This window comes from Thermobia domestica, chromosome 13 (assembly GCF_964235325.1).
Source record: "Thermobia domestica chromosome 13, izTheDome1.hap1.1, whole genome shotgun sequence".
NCBI lineage: Eukaryota > Metazoa > Arthropoda > Insecta > Zygentoma > Lepismatidae > Thermobia > Thermobia domestica.
Window position 1 is genome coordinate 4,591,890 of NC_137466.1, and position 18,050 is coordinate 4,609,939.

General features: G+C 35.5%; 1 protein-coding gene across 1 annotated transcript in view; it reads right to left on the reverse strand.

The window, feature by feature from the left end:
* Nucleotides 1-364: 364 nt before the first annotated feature.
* The window catches only part of LOC145669095 (uncharacterized), a 44,383-nt gene continuing 26,697 nt past the window's right edge, over nt 365-18,050 (reverse strand). The window contains exons 4-5 of the mRNA XM_081737444.1: nt 3,084-3,221; nt 365-407 (exon numbers count right to left, since the gene is read on the reverse strand). Of these exons, the coding sequence (XP_081593570.1) occupies nt 365-407; nt 3,084-3,221 (181 nt within the window). The remainder of the gene's footprint in view (nt 408-3,083; nt 3,222-18,050) is intronic.

The following is an 18,050-nucleotide window of genomic DNA, read 5'->3' on the forward strand; positions in this document are numbered from 1 at the left end:
ATACAAGTACATTTTCAATTATATTTCACATAAAATGAACTAAATTTTGAATTATATATGTATTGTTACAAACGCCAGCAAAATCTTTAATCACATAAGTAATTAAGTTTTTTACCACTCTAGAGAAATTGGGCTGTTATTTCTATGAATAGCTGTGCTTAATATCTTGAATCCAACAAGACACAATAACATGAATGAGTAATTCAAATTTTGAAATGTCGAAAATAGGTGTAATTCCATAACTGTACAATGTGTTATTCACAAACAGAGGAAGACATGTCGTCGGTTGAAAACATTCTCGAAATTATAGTTCGTTTCTGATTTAATTATTAATGCGAAGATCATTGTATCCTGGAGGAAGGTGTTAGAATTTCCAAATAAGCATACTAACGTGTAACATGCGACACCTAAAATAAATAATTACAAATAAACTTTAACCTTACTTGTTAACCCTTTGGATTTTTTAAAATAACATTTTATATTTGTTCTGAACGAATTTAAAAGGTTCATAACTGAATTCTCTATGTCTGTGAGTGAGTGAGTGTATATGCATTTGTGTAGAGGTGTTTGAATGCGTGTGTGTGTGTGTGTAAGAGAGAGAGAGAGAGAGAGAGAATTTTGTATCTGATATTTCTTACTTTTTCAATTTTGGGTCCTCCATTCTATAAGCATCAAAAATTATCTGTAAGAAGTGAAGGGAATTTTCGAATCACTCTTACCGTTCCCGAGATATTGAAAAAAACCCGATTTTGGGAAATTTAAGGAACCACATCTCGGGAATCGTAAATCCTAAACACACCATACTGCTGTTGATCAATACATAATAAGATGATGAAAATTTTGGTACCAAATAGTAACTTGTGAAAACTAGAACACTTTCCACCGTTCACCAGATATTGACCCAAAAAATTGGATTTTAACTAAATTAAGGTCGCTACTGAATCTCAATGTATGTGTGTGGAATGGCTGCGAGTGTGTGTGCCTTTTATTTGTGATATTTTTCAGTTTTGATCCATCCATTCCATAGGGCATCAAAAGCTATTCGAAAGGAGTGATGCAATGTTCGAGTCACTCTTTCGTTTCCGAGTTATGGACTCACAAAATTCCGATTTCGGGAGATTTATCGAGCATCTAACAACAAAATGATGTTGGTGTAAATCAATACCTAAAAGACTGTTGAACATTCTGGTACCAAATAGTAACCGATGGCCCCTGGCCAACTGGCCACCGTTCCACAGATATTGGAAAAATGTTTCGGATTCTCAGCGAACTAGAAAACTTAGTTACTGAATTCTCCATATCTGTGTGTGTATGCTTGTGTGTCTGTTATGCCCAATTTTTCAATTTTCAATTTCAAATGATCGGGAAAGTGATGGAATTTTTCGCATCAATCTTACCTTTCGCGAGATATTTACCAAAACGTTCTTATTTCAGAAGATTTATGGAGTCATATCTCGGCTTCGGTAAGAAACAGATAGATGATGTTGGCGTTGAGCAATACCTAAGACATTAGTGAACATTTTGATACCAAATAGTAACAGGTGGACACTGACTACTATTACTACCAAAATATTTATCATCCTCTTGGGTATTGATCATATAGAAATCCGGGGATATTTTCCTTAAACTTTCTGGTTTCGAAAGATTTAAGGATTTATATCTTGGGAACTGTAGGAGACAATGGAATCGTTTTGCTGTTCATGACTACCTAAGAGAATGATAAACATTTTGGCAGCAAATAGTAACCGGTGGCAATGGACAACTAGCAACTGTTCTCCAAATATTTGCAAAAAATTGGATTTCAGAAGATTTAAGGTATCTATTGAAGTGTAATACTAGATAAATGTTTTGCGATTTATTTAATTTTCAGCGTGCTTCTTTGTATAACAATATATCGTAGAACGTTTTAATAGATTTCTTTCTTCGTACATACGAATAAACTGAACAATTACTCATCATTCCCGATTACACGGTTTCAAAAGTTGTGGTGTTTGTTGATGTATTAATACGTCCTTGTATTTGTGCATCTGTTAGTTTGACCTCCAAATCTGAGCAAATAATATGAATAGAGTCACGTGCCTCTGCACTCCATTGAAGATCTAGAGTTGTTTTCGAGTATGTTGCAGTAGGGAACAGGTTTACTACGTTAGCTTCAACAATCGAAACACTTTCGTCGCCGTTAGACTTGCAGTGTATTCAGTTATGCTTTAATTTGTAATCCCTGTTCCTCGTGTGCCTCGAATCGTTCAACCCAATATCTTACTGTTTTAATATCATGGCTCAGGATTCGATAAACGTGCTTTTAAGCATTCCAGCTTTCTACATAAAAAATATTCTGCCTCTAGTTATAACAGACAAAAAAGCCTGCCATTTTGATTTTTTTCTTCTTCTACAAGCAATTCAACAGACACGAACTTTTCTTTTTATTCTCGTTCTTGCAATGCCCATGGACTTTTCCCAGATGGTTTCTTCTGTAAGCTACCTTCTAAAGTAAATCTTCAGAAGGTAGCTCTTATTCGTTCATTGAATCAAATATACGTTACAGTTTTTCGGAAATACAAAGATGATTTTGTCTTGTTGGTCTGTTGCTGATAGAGGTTGCTATGTTTAATATAGCTCACCAAAAAACGGATCGAAACTTAGACCCTACTCTTTGTTCAAAGGTATTAAACGAGAATGAAAAATTATCCTAAATTACATAGATCTATTGTTTAATTAAGCAGACAAAAATAATATATGAAAAGCTCATATTCATTGTTTTTGCTTTTGTAAATTGGAATCACATAATTTACATCCGTGATCACAAAATATTTTCATTCATGTTATTCATTAAGTAATGGAGCAAATTGTTCTAAAGCAAGAAAGTAATAATTACCTTATTTTTTTCCTATACAGATCAAATGTAATGCATCTTATGTTGTGGTTGGGGTAATTTAAAACTCTTGCATGTAAGTAATCGACAAAGGGTAAAAGTATTGATTTCTCAATAATGTTATTCCTGTATTATAAGCGTGTTTCACTAATTTTTCTTTGGCTTTCCATTCTTTCCCCGACCAAGCAAATGCATAACACCCATTACTTACTTTAAAACAGTGTGGGAAGTTGTAAACATGTATTTCATTCCATGCAATGTAGATTCTTCAAAACATTGTTTGATCGCTTCAGTTAATATGTTTCTTATCATCATACTTTTAGATTGAGACATCCTGTTTCCATTTTCTCTGAAAATTATACAATCAAATTAAAATAATTAAAATATTATAGTTATGAACATCTGACTATAGATTAGCAATGCAACATTTTTTTAAAAAAATATATAAATACATATATATTTATTAAGTTTAATGGAAATCGTAATGAATTGTAATAACTCGTCTGTTGGTACATTGTTTATGAATATTTTGATCTTGTTGCTACATTGAAATAACAATAATACAAAAATATAAAAATCCTTCCATAATGTTAGCTTCGAAGTCAACAAAAATCTTCAACTTCAGACACATTTTAAAACTTTATTCAAAATGGTCCCTTCGGCCACGTCAAACTAAACGGAAACTCTCACATTCACTAAGAAGTGCCGGCAAGGACATAGTGTCTAAATGACTTATTACACATATTTCTGGCAACATATACTCCAGTCTAATTTTGTAGAGGAAATTTTCTGCATATTTTAAAAATTCAAAATATTGAAAACAATATTTGACATATATGGAAATTATGATGGTGCATTATAATATCAAATAATATTCTCGACAAAGCGGATAGTTTCCAAAAACTTAAAATAAGTTTCAACGGCCCAAAATCATATTCACCATGAAATTAAATGTGCACTGAAGCAGAGAATTGGTGTTATTATTCAGTTCAACATCTCTTGTAGTCGCGAATTCAGTCGGGGAATTTAAAGCTGAAAACATATAAAACGATAATCATGCCTGTTGTTATGTATGGTTGCGGAACATGATCGCTTACACTGAGAGAAGAACGTATACTGAAAATATTTGAGAAGTAGATCCGAAGACAAATATTTGGACCCAAGAGAGATGGGAATGGGGAATGGCGGAAACTTCAAGATGAGGAACTACATGTTTATAGGGTTAGCAAACATTGTTAGGATCATCAAGTCTAGGAGGCTTAGGTGGGCAGGTCATGTAGGATGGAAGGAAGAAAGCAGGAACGATTTGAAAGTCTTAACTGGAAGATCAATCGGAAAAAATGAAATGAAATGAAATCTCTAAGTTTTACGTCCCACGCTTATGCCGGTTAGGCTAAAGGAGACGGTGATGATGAGTAATGAATGAAATGGTGGAATGAAGAAAGTGGGAGGAAACGGGAGAACCCCGAGAAAACCCACGCACACGGTGTTTGTCCACCACAAAGTTCACTTGGCAGGGGCTGGGATCGAACGAAGACCAATCGGAAAACGAGTATTAGGAAGATCTAAATGCAAAGGGGAGCAGAATATTAACGTTTATCTCGCACGAGTAGAAATACAAAGTAGAAACTGGATCGAATTGACTAAGGACACCAGTCAATGGAGAGCTTTCATGATCGCCGTTAAACCTTCGGGTTCCATTGGCTATTGATTTAGTCACATATTATACATAAAGCGTAAATGTAGTAACTTCGTGGCTAAAAAGGACATTTTATTGAGCAAGCATGAATTCTAGTTCATAACCACAACTTGCAAAAGTACTAATGATTATTATTGATTTCTGCAATTCTGTTTAGATACGAATTTCTTTAGATACACTGCCAAAGTTTTCGGATTATGTGCTGCACATTTAATTACTACACTTGTTCGACATTGTGCTGCTTGAGCATCGTTGTACGTATTGTTTGCATATTAAAATTACCTGTCACTTCTGTATCTCAAAGTAGTATTAGTGTAGCTGATAATGCGAAAGTTATTTGAACGTTATGGAGAAAATTGATACAGTGGTTGTTCTTGCCTGCTTTTCTTTAATATCACAAGGTGGGTCCATACGTAAGCTTAGAGGGAGAATGGCATGAACTGTATAACGCTTTCCCATACCCTTTGTATTTCTCTAGTACTAAACGTATTATTGATGTCACCACATCACGTACACAAAGATATATTCAGACGAATGATGTGACGTGCTAGTATATTCAAAGTAATGAAGCGTACACGAGGCCACAGAATATTGTTCAATTCAACGTAAGAGGTAAAAGAAGATAACTAGATTCAATTCCTATCGGAGGAAGGATCATAATGATATTTCTGGTTACGTAAGGGAGAACATAAAACTTGAATTGAGGCGTTGAAACCAAAGATTGGTCTATGTTGCAAAATCGTCATATGAAGAAAAATGGCCTCAAAGCTTTACAACTTTCATAATTAGGGTAGGTGGTATTAGAATACCGTAGTGTATAGTTTCACAGTCAGTTGAGATACGCATATCACACTTTTCCAACAAATAATTTTAGATTGTTCTGACGTCTGGGTATCAAAACCTCATAATCTTCAAAATTGTAACATAGACCACTGTATCATTCAATGCCTCAATTGTGTGTAATAACAGCTTGAGAAAATACTTTTATGTTAGGAGTTTGACTCCGTTTCTTTTAAATATTATACTCAAAGTAAGTAATTTCCACATTGGATCTTGCGCATTATTTAGAGAATAAACGCGAAAGGCTTGTGTCTAATGGCCTTTGAGAGCTTAATAACTTGCGCCGTTTATGAAAATATATTAAAAAGAACACATCGGAGCACTCAAAATACACCATTCTCCTGATGTTTTATTACTCTGAGTTGTCTTATAAGGGCACACATGAAGTTCAAGAAGAACTAAAAGTAATACAGGCATAATATGTATGTCGCATCCCAGAGAAACCAAACAATTTGTTAACAAAAACAATAACAATTTGTTAAGAAAAACGCTGCCTGATATTTGTTAGTAACTGAGGAAGTGATAATAAATGGCCACTTCACGCAATATCTGAACAGCCTAACCCAACCAAGTAATTCTCGGATATATATATATGTATTACTTAAAATTCTCCCAAGGATTAGTACGCGATACGGCCTGATCACTAATTTAACATTCATATATTTTTCAAAATAGCTATTTATTAATTGAATTCAATATATTTATTAGCACCTAGTCTTTAAAATATATATATATATATATATATATATATATATATATATATATATATATATATATATATATATATATATATATATATATATATATATATATATACAGTGGCTCAATAAAGAAGTCGGACATATACATACTCACACATTCAAGAGAGAATAGACATTCCAAGAGTACGCTTCAAAGAACCAAAACATATTTTAAGTATTTATATTATTTAGTTATGGAAAATAGAAACATCAATGACAAAACTCAATTTCATGGCTACAAAAAATACAAAAAATGAAAATACAGCTAACATCCATGTCAGAAAAGAACTCGGACAGGTAGGACCACTCTCTTTCTTTTTGGGCTTAGTAGAGGAGTATCCAAGAGTTTGTCTATTTGACAGTTTTAGGTGTCCAAATGAAGCGAGTTGAAGTCGTACTGTTTTTACGTGGATGAAACTGTGTGTTTAAAAGTTAAAATGGGAAGTCAACGTGTGCATACATCTTTAGCAGTAAGAGAACATTTTCAAAAACATTATAAAGAGGGAAAATCATTTCGTGGAAATAGTAGATAGGGCACTCTTCACAGTTCATGATATTATTAGACGTTCTAATCAACAAAATCAGTGGAAACTATACCAAAAAGCGGTGGATCTAGAGTGTTTTCAGTCAGACGAGCGATGGATTGTACTATAGGTTAACAAAAACTCCAAAACATGTGTCCTAAACTGGCCAAAGAAGTATCAGAACATCTTAATAGAAGTTTGCATCCCGAAACCATAAGATTTGTTTTAAGAGAAACAATTTACATGGAAGAGTAGCCCGTAAAATAAAGTTCGTGAGCAAGTGCAATAGACAAAAGAGATTTAGTTTTGTAAAAGCTTATAAAAATAAAGATTTTTCGTTAAGGAGTACTGTGTCATTCACGGACGAAAGCAAATTTAATTTGTTCCGCTCAGATGATCAATGTTACAAAGTTATTTTTTTTTCCTCCTTTTCTTTAAATATATGAGAACATTTTTTAAAAAAATATAAATTTCTACTGTGAAGTGATTGGAAACACATTATTCAGCGAACTGTCACTTCACAGTAGATCCCTGTCACAGTAAATCCCTGTCACTTTTACTAGCCCGGCATGTTCATAATTCATATACGAAAACGCTAACATGAGAAATGTGAACACAGTTAAGTACCTAAAACTACACGATGAACATGAAAAATATTCATATATATATATATATATATATATATATATATATATATATATATATATATATATATATATATTTCGGTGGCCTTTCCTAACTTCATTCTTGGAAATGTGAACATTCTACAAGATATTTCATTCACTTTACAATACTTTATTTGAATAAACATAACATTTCAGGGGGATCAAGCCCGAAGTAGCTTAAAATATACCTATATATCGGGTGTTGCAAAATAAGTGTTACAACTCTTGCGAGGTGACTCCTGCCACTGAGACAAAAAAAAAAGTTCTCTTGAATTTTCGGCTATCGGACACAATTTCCCTAAAGAAGTCATACTTGCTGTATTGAATTTTGCATGTTTCACAATTCTACCATGCACGCGCAAAGGATTCCCCATACGAACGTAGGGAGTCTAGATGGTCTACATGTATATGAAGGGGTTTCTACCAGGTAACAATAATTCGTTTGTATTAAGTCGATATCTGGAACAAATACAAAATGGCGGACACCTTCAATCCCGTTGTGTGTGGTTACATAACCGTCAGGTACGATGCTGGCCAGCAGTGACGTTCTGAGTATTAAGTGTAGCGAATTTGTATTCAAATGCTGTAGGAACACATCTGGAGTGTCGGTAGATAACAACACATGAAGCAGGGTGACTCACATGTGTGGAAACACGTAATGAAAAATGCCGAGAAATGCACTCATACTCAGTAAACGTGAATTCAAAGCGTCGGAAATGTGAGGGAAAGCATCAAGAACATGAAAGCCATTACCGATTCACAAAAAATATTCCATCAATCCGATGCAAAAAGATTTGCAAGGTTGCATACCAATAAGGATGCAACAACTGAGTCCAAGTTCAAATTGAGCAAGGGGACTCACAAAGAAACTGGGTAAACTAAATGTCACTAGTGGCATCGCATGATCGATATTGAAATGTGGCCAATGTGTGTGTTGTTATCATCATGTAGCTAATTGACAATTGTCAACATGTCCCACTACTGCTGGGACACCGTACCAAGTGCTAAAACTTGGAAAATAACGTTGTACATTCTGCTATTACGTCTGGTGCACTTTTTGGTAGAATTTAACAAGAACCCAGTTGTATCAATCAATGTCCCTCTCTCTTGGGGACATTGTCCCACACTCGACATATACGAAAAGAAATTTCTTAATCCATGGTTCAAATTCTGATAGAGCGTGAAAATAACAAACTTGTATCATGTCCGAAGTATTCTGGGACGTATGGGATACTCGAAATATAGGAAAGTACCTCACGAAATTCGTATCGTACACACAGTACACAGGCTAAGACAAAGACGAAAATGAACCAACTTGGCACATGTAACACTACTGTTGGAATACCATACGTATGCAAAATAAAATTACATGAGAAATTGGAACAAACGTCTTAAAGCTCTGATTGTTTACAACTGCGCAGTAGGAGTAACAAAATGAAACACACAAGCATGTCGGGAGGCTGTACAAGAGCGCTTGCCAAACAAAGTGGATACTCCTCAAAGAAATGAATACAGAGAAAGTGAAGCTCCCTCGAAACCTCAGGGATTGAGCGCTAGCTTTCGTTCGCGTGGTCGCAGTTTCCAATCCTATTTGGAGCCCACGGCCTCAGATTCAAGACCCAAGTAGTTATTTTCCTATTTTTCGCACGTGGGACGATGTCCCAGTAGTAGTGGGAAATGTTGACATTTGTCCATTAGCTACATGTTGATATCAACACACACATTGGCCACATTTCAATATCAATCATGCGATCCCACTAGTGACATTCATTTAGCATACCCAGTTTCTTTGTGAGTTCCCTTGCACAATTTCAACTTGGACTCAGGTGTTGCATCCTTATTGGTATGCCCGTGCTCATCATATTGCATCGAATTGAGGGAATATTATTGGTGACTTGGCAATGGCTTTCATATTCTTGACGCTAATTCTTACATTTCGGACGCTTTGAACTCACGTTTACTGAGTATGAGTGCATTTCTGGGCATTTTTCGTTACGTGTTTCCACACATGTGAATCATCCAGCTACATGGGTTTTGCTCTACCGACACTCCAGATGTCTTTCTAGAATATTTGAGTACAAATTCGCTACACTTAATACTCAGAACGTCACTGTTGGCCAGCATCCGTACCTGGTGATTATGCAACCACACACATAGGGAATGAAGGTGTCCGCCATTTTGTATTTGTTTCAGATATCGACTTAATACAAACGATTTGATGTTACTTGGTAAAATTCCTATCAATTCACATCCATTTAGGCAAATTTTATTTGGCAGATTATCCGAGACTCCCTACGTTCGTTTGGGGAAACCTTTGCGCGTGCATGGTGGAATTGTAAAACATGCAAAATTCAATACAGCAGGTATGACTTATCAGTGAATCTTTACCCGCCCTCTTTCCGTTGGATACTTTCCGAACTATTGGTGTCCGAATGTCATTTTCCCACTTTTTCGGCACCTTGTAGATCCGAAACTATGTCCGATAGCCGAAAATTCAAAAGAACGTTTTTTCTTATCTCAGTGGCAGGAGTCATCTCGCAAGAGTTGTAACACTTATTTTGCAACACCCGATATATATATATATATATATATATATATATATATATATATATATATATATATATATATATATATATATATATACGCTAGTATTTTTTTACATTGAATGTGTACTTGTTTTACACTGTAGAGGTATAACACGAATATTAGTTGCTACATAAGAAACAATTATGTATAATTGAGTTTAAGAAGGAAATCGATATAGTTATCATAAGAGGAAGCTTCTGAAAATGAAGTGTATAATAATGGTTGTATCTGAAAGAGATAATGCGTAATGGTGTAATTGGTTACCCCGCCAGTTTTGGAATACTGGGCACTTCAAACTGTCCATCCTTAGGGATGCGCAGATTCGAGTCGAGACAGAATTTTCCTGACAAAATTCGAGTCGATACCCAGCTCTTCCAATAGAGTCGAGACATCCCTTTTACAGCATATTGTCAAGACGAGACGGCCTCAAATTTTGTCTTGTGCGCATCCCTATCCATCCTACCTAGATAAAATCAATTTTGGATGCGAATTTCAATTTCTTTTAACGATAATTGTAATCTACGATACAGATTGAAGTAAGATATTGGATTGAACTGCTTTATTACCCAGTTAACTTTCGTATACTGCAATTTTATCTAATTGTAGCATAAATATTTATTATTATTAGATTTTTTAAAATTGAAGAATATATATAAAAACACAATGAGGAAGAATTCAATGCTCGTAGTAATTAACAATTTGGTTCGAAGTTTATTTAAAATTAACTCTCTTGAAATCTAAATTATCATTATTAGAAAAAAGCAAGAGAACCGTTTTGTTAATTTGGACATATTATAAGAGATTGAGGAATGTATATTTAAACGAACAGAATATATGAAACTAAATGGAATGGCATGTGGAACTGAACTTGAAAGAGGACATGATGTGTAAATGAAAAATTAAAGAAACGAATGGTTGACAGCAGTAGTCACTACTTACAGCAGATGAGTGAAATCTCCCCTCTCCCCCAAAGAAAAAGTTTAACATTTCTCAAACATAATGACGTCACGTTTTCTTCGTTTCCTGACAAAATTGAAAAATGGATTTTGCATATTGTTCATCTATACCCCTTCAACATAGTTAGCTTACAAACCAAGTACGGTCGACTGACTAGACATCAAGTGAGTGAAATTTATATATGAAGTTTCGATACAGCGTTCACCGAAGTGACACAGACGTGGTGTTGAAGCTTTTGGCAGGTCCTATTTTGTAATGAATTTTAGGTCAGTGAGATTTCTTTATACGTATTAGAAAGCTCTTTAACTCCATACTAAAGGCGTGTCGTATGATTTATTCAAATCGTCAGCTGTTCGGACTACCATGAGCCCAATTCGTTTTGCTTCACGCTCCCAAGTTTAACTTGAAATAAATTCTTACTTTTCCACGGAAACACAAACTCTTTTAATGCTCATTTTATTATGGGTGAATTATATAATTCTGCAAATAATAAAATTTAAATGTCCATCTCCGAGATTCGATCTCTCGTCCTTTGGCTCAGCAGTTCGACACGAAGAAAACTAGACTAATTGTCGTTGAGTAACAGCTTGCAGAAAAATCGGTTTGAACTGCACGAAGGAAATTGAGGGCATTGATTATAGCTGGATTGAGGGGAACCACCATGTGCTCCCATGTATACATAATTTCGAAATACTTTATCCTTAATTATTACAACGATAAATTGTTTCTACATTACAGTTAATAACGGATCAACATATCTTATTACATTTAAAAGAGGAAAGTACAGATTTACAGAATGTTTTCGATTGTGAACGTTGGATTGTGGGTTTGAACCTGGAATCTTTGGTTTAATGTTTCCCGGAGATACTCGAAGTTGAACTTAAGAAATGTTTGCCTCAAAAGACCAATATTACGCAGTCCAAGTTCAAAAACTAGTTTTTATAGCAACTATAATGATTTTCTAATTAAATTTAATTTAAAGTTATCCCGTGCCGTAAGCGTCGGTGGACCATCGATGGGTAACTAGCGACTTCTCGCAAAAACTTGATGGCCCCCCTGACTTGACCCCGGAGCTCACTTTAGGAACATTCGTCAGGAAAAACAAATATATAATAATAAACGAATGCACATAACTGGCGATAAGTTGTTTCGGTCCCTTCGCCGATTCTCCGCGACGAATCGAAATACGGACCGAAAACAAGTCATCGCCGCTACGTGGTGCTAACTGCAACACCCCTATTCTAGATGTGTGTTTCGACTAAACCTTGCCGCCAGGGACACACTAGCGGCAATCTTTCGATGCGTCGCTATATCGACGATAGACATTTGTCGGAAAGTGGGCCACTAGATATTGGCGACGTTAACGGCATGGGGTCATGTTTCATCACACAAACGAGAGATATTCTATTTTGGCATACATTTTAACTCCTCTCCTCTGTTAAGATACGCATCTTATTAAAAATGGCGTGACAACAAACCAGTCCGCGCATGGCACCCTAAAATGTTCTAGGAGGAGCTATCTTCATGGTTGCTATATATTATGTTTGGTATTTCTGTTTTTATACGTTTCGTGAATCAGAGGGCGGCCCACCCTGCCCCCTTTTGGGTATCCGTGAGTCAGAGGTAGGTGAAAGTGTTAACTAATAAAAAACGACGTCTTTTTTTATTTATATCCTATGTAGATAACTTAGATACAGATTAATAGCATTATTACTGACTTTTTATTTATTCCATTTTTACCATATACTTTTCTGAACGTTTAAGTCCTTTAGGTTAAAGAACACGGGTGATTCCTGCAAATAAATTCTAGTTCAAGTAAAATTTTAATGGGCCCTTAACGAGAATTGAATCCGCGACTATAAGACCCAACAACGAACGCGCTAGGCATTAGATATTAATACAAAACTGACTTAACGAACGTTCCTCAGTAACTGTTTTTATTTGCAATTGTTTTACTCGGTTTTATAGTTTTAGCAGTACCTCTTTAACAACTGGGCCACGAACACAGATTTAATCACAGATAGTTAAAAACACAAGCCTCTCCCAGCGGGAATAGAACCCGGTACCCCGTACATCAAAGACACACGTTCTAACCATTGGACTATCTGTGTAGGGTAAACAAAGGAGCAGAAATAAATATATATTGCACATTCCGACGAAGCGCAAATGTCCCAGTGAAAGCAATATTAAAGGAAACATGAAAAAACTTAGTGAGCTCTTTAAAGAGCTCAAAGGTCATCTGGGTATGAAAACGAATCTTTATTCTGGTATTAATATCTCGTATAATCGCCGTTAGCTTCGATGACTTATCTTAATCTTCTTGGTAATGAGTTAACCAAGCTAGCGACATATTGATGTCCCTTTTCTATTTCTTCCCACGCGTCAGAAACTAGCTCACAAAGTGCGTCCGTTGTCCATGGTGGGGGATCAGGCCAAGTTTCGTGTAGAGCTCTTGTAACTTCCGCCCATAGATTTTCCATTAAGTTCAAGTCAGATCCTCTTGAAACCCAATCTACTAGCTCAACATTGGGTTCCTCTTGAAACCAGGCTGGAACTAGATGGGAATCATGTAGTGAGCTATGATCTTGTTGAACTTCTACAATGCCATCTTCAAATAAATTTCTCGTATGCGGGGAGCAAGCCATACTGCACAATATCCAGATACTTTTGGCTGTTCAATCGACCTTCTATACGGTGTAATTCACCACCTGTATCCTTACACAGCCATCCCCAGCAGTGAATAGTAAGATGCCTCATTCGTTGCGTTCTGTGCATGTACTGTGGATCGTAACGTTTTCCTGTGGATCTATACACTAGTCGAGGACCATCATTTGCTGAAGAGATTATCCTTTCGTCTGCGAAGTTTACATGGTCCCAGTTAAGACCAATATTTGCCTCAGCAAATGCTAGCCGATCAACTTTATGGCTATCCGTCAATTGCTCTTTACACTCGGGTCGATTTGCGTGAAGCCCTGCATCTTTAAGGCGTCGCCGAGCGGTGAGAAAGGAGCAAGGAAAACGAAACGCTATCACTAACTGCCGGGAGGACGTGAAAGGATTGCGACGGCTTACATCAACTAGGGCCCGATCTTGTTGTGGGGTTGATACCCTTTGAAGGTCACTGCCAGGTTTTCTAGACATGTTACCTGTTTCTGAGTATTTCTTCCATCAAATATATGATGTAGAACAGGGAACACGAAGACTTTCGCTAGCTTGTCTCACACTCATACCACCGTATTCGACAAGAGCAGTAAGCTGCTGCGAAAATTGTGACGACGATCAGCCATGACTAATAAATCAAATGCAGCTGTTTGGCTCTAGGTGGTTTCGTTACTCGTAGGCTTAATTGGAGAAACTCGTCTGCTGCGACATAAAACACACACACACACACTCATATATATATATATATATATATATATATATATATATATATATATATATATATATATATATGGAACATGAATAATTTATACATAAATTGTGGGAATGGTGGGCTAGTAAATATAACAGAGATTTGAAAAGTGGCACTTTGTCTGATTGCTTTTAAAGCACTTCAAAGTAGAAATTTATATTTATAATAATGTTCCCATATATTTAAAAAAGGAAGAAATAGAAATTATCTCTCCGCACGGAGGCTCGAACCGTCGCTCTGCAATCTGCAATCTGCATTGCTAAACCCGCTTGGCTACGGAAGCACTTGGAAGGAAATGTGTTATAATATTGAAAATTGTCTTGCTCCAAGCGCAGTTTGGCACTTGAAGTTTGAAGATTTAAATTGTCATTTTCGGTCTTTTTCAGTAATTTCTACTTAAGATATTGATCGGTTTTGCATATTGGAACTGTGCATGAAATGTGCAATCAATATTAATGTATGAAATAAGTAGTTCGGTTTTAGTTTTACATTTTTACATCGCTCGGATGACAGTACGGTTTGCAGCTAGTGTGTACATAAAGAACGGAAGGAAAATGCAATTCTCTGTGTATAGATCTGCGGGATCTAGGCTCACTTTTACTGACAGTTTCTGAACGAGTTTCCAGCTTTTTGTGTACAAAGTGTAAAAGAACAGGGAACTAGAAATGAAGAGCTTAAAAGAACGGAGGGCAATGTAACGAACGGACTATTCGGATAAATCAGCCAAGATGATCTCGTGGAAGCTTTGTATGAGAAAGATGATAACAAAGAAGATAATGTAGAGACAAGTGAACACAAAAGTGGAAGTGTGGGGTCTGCAAGCGAGTTTGAAAACCTTAAACCCAGAAATGACCAGCGATTCTCCGAATGTTGTCAGAGCAGCAGAGGCCGAAATAAGCGATGACGAAGTGAAAAGCAATGTAAAATTGAAGATACCCAAAAATAATTCAATGTAGTGTTGTATAGGTGAAGTTTCAAAATAACAGGATCATAAAATAGTTCAGTGTAAATTTGATTTAATTTGATTTCAATTTAGCGCCCCTTTCACCATCGAGGCTATATGAGACGTGGACCTACTGCTTAACGTGGAATCCGAACCACATGAGCTTTCATCGGGAATCGAACCCAGAAGTCCCACTCCAAAGGCGCGTATGATAATCTCTTAGCTTCGAGTAAGCTGTAACTGAATGTAGAATACGCTGTGAAGTTTCTTGTTATTGTTATGTTTATATAGTATTTACTTTACTAATTTACTATTGTATTTCTAATTTTAGAAGAACCAAAGAGTTGATTTCCAAATGTGTTATTATGAAGAAAGAAATATTGTACTTCGTTACAAAAACAAGAGAACATAATCATAATTCGAGTTTTCAATAAAACCAGTGTGCAGTTATCTATCTAAAGAGATACGTAACAAAGAGGAACTTATTTATCCCAAATAATAATTAAGAAAACAGTAGAAGCCTAATTGCAGGTTTTTCTAATAGAGTTATTACCACAAAACGCATTATAATAATACATATTTTCTTCCCTCGTATTCAAAAGGAAACCGAATTTATTATCTTTCTAATACAAGAAAAAAATGTTTAAAATGATGTTTGCAACACATTATATTCATGCAGTCCTTTTGACCGCTCGCGACTACTTGCGTTACTTCGGCAGCACGAGTTCTCGAGGGTTAAAAAATATTAAATTAAATTTGAAAAAAAATGGACGAAAATTGTGGGAGTTAAGAGAACGAAGGTTTGGCTATAAAATTTGCAAACTTCTTATTACGTACATCCGCCGATAATTTTGAGTATTTTTGTTGTAAATACTGTACAGAGAAGGCTCCCCTTGCTTCTAAGTTGGGAGTAAAAATATATGTTAAGGTTGTTCCGATATACCAATTGACACTATGCTGTTTACTCACTGGATGAAAAGTGACGTAATTGAAACCATATTTGTTTCGATTCAAGACAGGTTGTCATTCTATGAAGTAACATGAAATTTATGAAGTTACATGGAAAGGAATCAGGACTAAACCCATATTTGGTTCGCTTGTCTTTTGTATCTATAATGTCATGAACAATCATAAACAAGATAAATTTGCTGGCGACACTCAATGTCGAGTCGTTGATATTAGCCCAAATATTTGGCCAATTACATATATATATATATATATATATATATATATATATATATATATATATATATATATATATATAATCAAACAGAACAGTTTGTAACTACTTACAGCTCTGAGGTAGGTCAAACATATACAGGCGAAGACTCCTATCTGTTTGGACTCATACATAATTGAGCAGTTGTTTTGTTACACTAACGTCTTCGAGTCCGTACAAGTCAATGATCGAGTAACACGCAATGTGGCAGCTTTTTGCTTTACGTTTATCAACTTGATACCTCCTTGTGAATGTAAATACCACATTATATCATATTTTACACGAAAGACCTGATGTTTTCGTAGACACAAACCACATAAACTTTAGATTTGTTTTGCTATGAGTTGAGGTATATGTAATACATTTGCCAAATACCATATTTTACTTAAAAGATAAACATTTATAAATTTCCCTCTGGAATATAAACACAGTTCTGGATTGATCCACATAACTTGAATGACACTGTGTGTTTACAACACTCTTATACTTATGAGTAATAGTATTTTTTATGTTAGAATAAAAGGTAATTTCTAATATTGTGACACTGTCATCCCGAGGGATGGTACTTAAATTAGTAAAATCAATACTATTGTTTATGTTTAACATATGTCGTTTACAGACATTCAATCTAGCTCCAGATGCTATCTCATAATCTTGAACACATTTCATCATGAGAGAATAATCTAGTTTTGAGGACATAAAAACTGTTACATCATGTGCGTAACTAGTCACCTTCAGAGCAGGGGTAATATTATTTAGACCAGTTAGGCGGCCATCCATAGCATATATCACGGCAGCAAGCCTAATAGCAAAAGTCAGCATCAAAAGAGGATCACCTTGTCGTATTGAGCGATTGAAGGGAATGCTTTTGGGGAGGTGACCATTAACATTTAAGTTCGAATATGCATCTTTATAAAAAATATGGCATCCAGGTAACAAATTGATTAATAAAATTAAAATTTTCTTAAAACAGACCATAAATAATTGTGTTCGATATTATCAAAGGCACTTTTAAAATCTAAATTGCTCAGAGCCGCTTTAAGAGCACAATCATTACAAATAGTAATATTATGTCTAACAGTTAACAGAAGCTGATAGATGGTTTTCTTTTAAAAACATTGGAAATTACCTAATAACGTATCCATATATTACATGAGACAGCTTTTGATACATTTACTAAAAATTTTGATATCTGTATTAAGAAGTGATATAGGTTTACAATGACTAGCATTAGAAAGTTGAGCAGCTTTGAGGATAAACACAGTGATGGCTGTATTAGGGCGTTTCATACTACCTGAAGCAAAGAACCATTCACTCACAATCAATGTTAGTGTATTGCCCATTATTTCCCGAAATTTAACATACAAACGGCCAGAGATAGATTCGCGTCCAGGAGATTTCCCTTGTTTCGCAGCATTCACAACTCTTTGTACTTCATCTTTAGTAAATGAAACACCTCAAATTTGATTGTCTTCGTAATTTATCACTTCAGGCACACAGTCAAGTAATTTGTGTCGCAGCACGAACCAGAATCTATCCCAAATAACTGGTAGTAATGATAATACATGGTCTAGCGAATATTTTCCTGAGTAG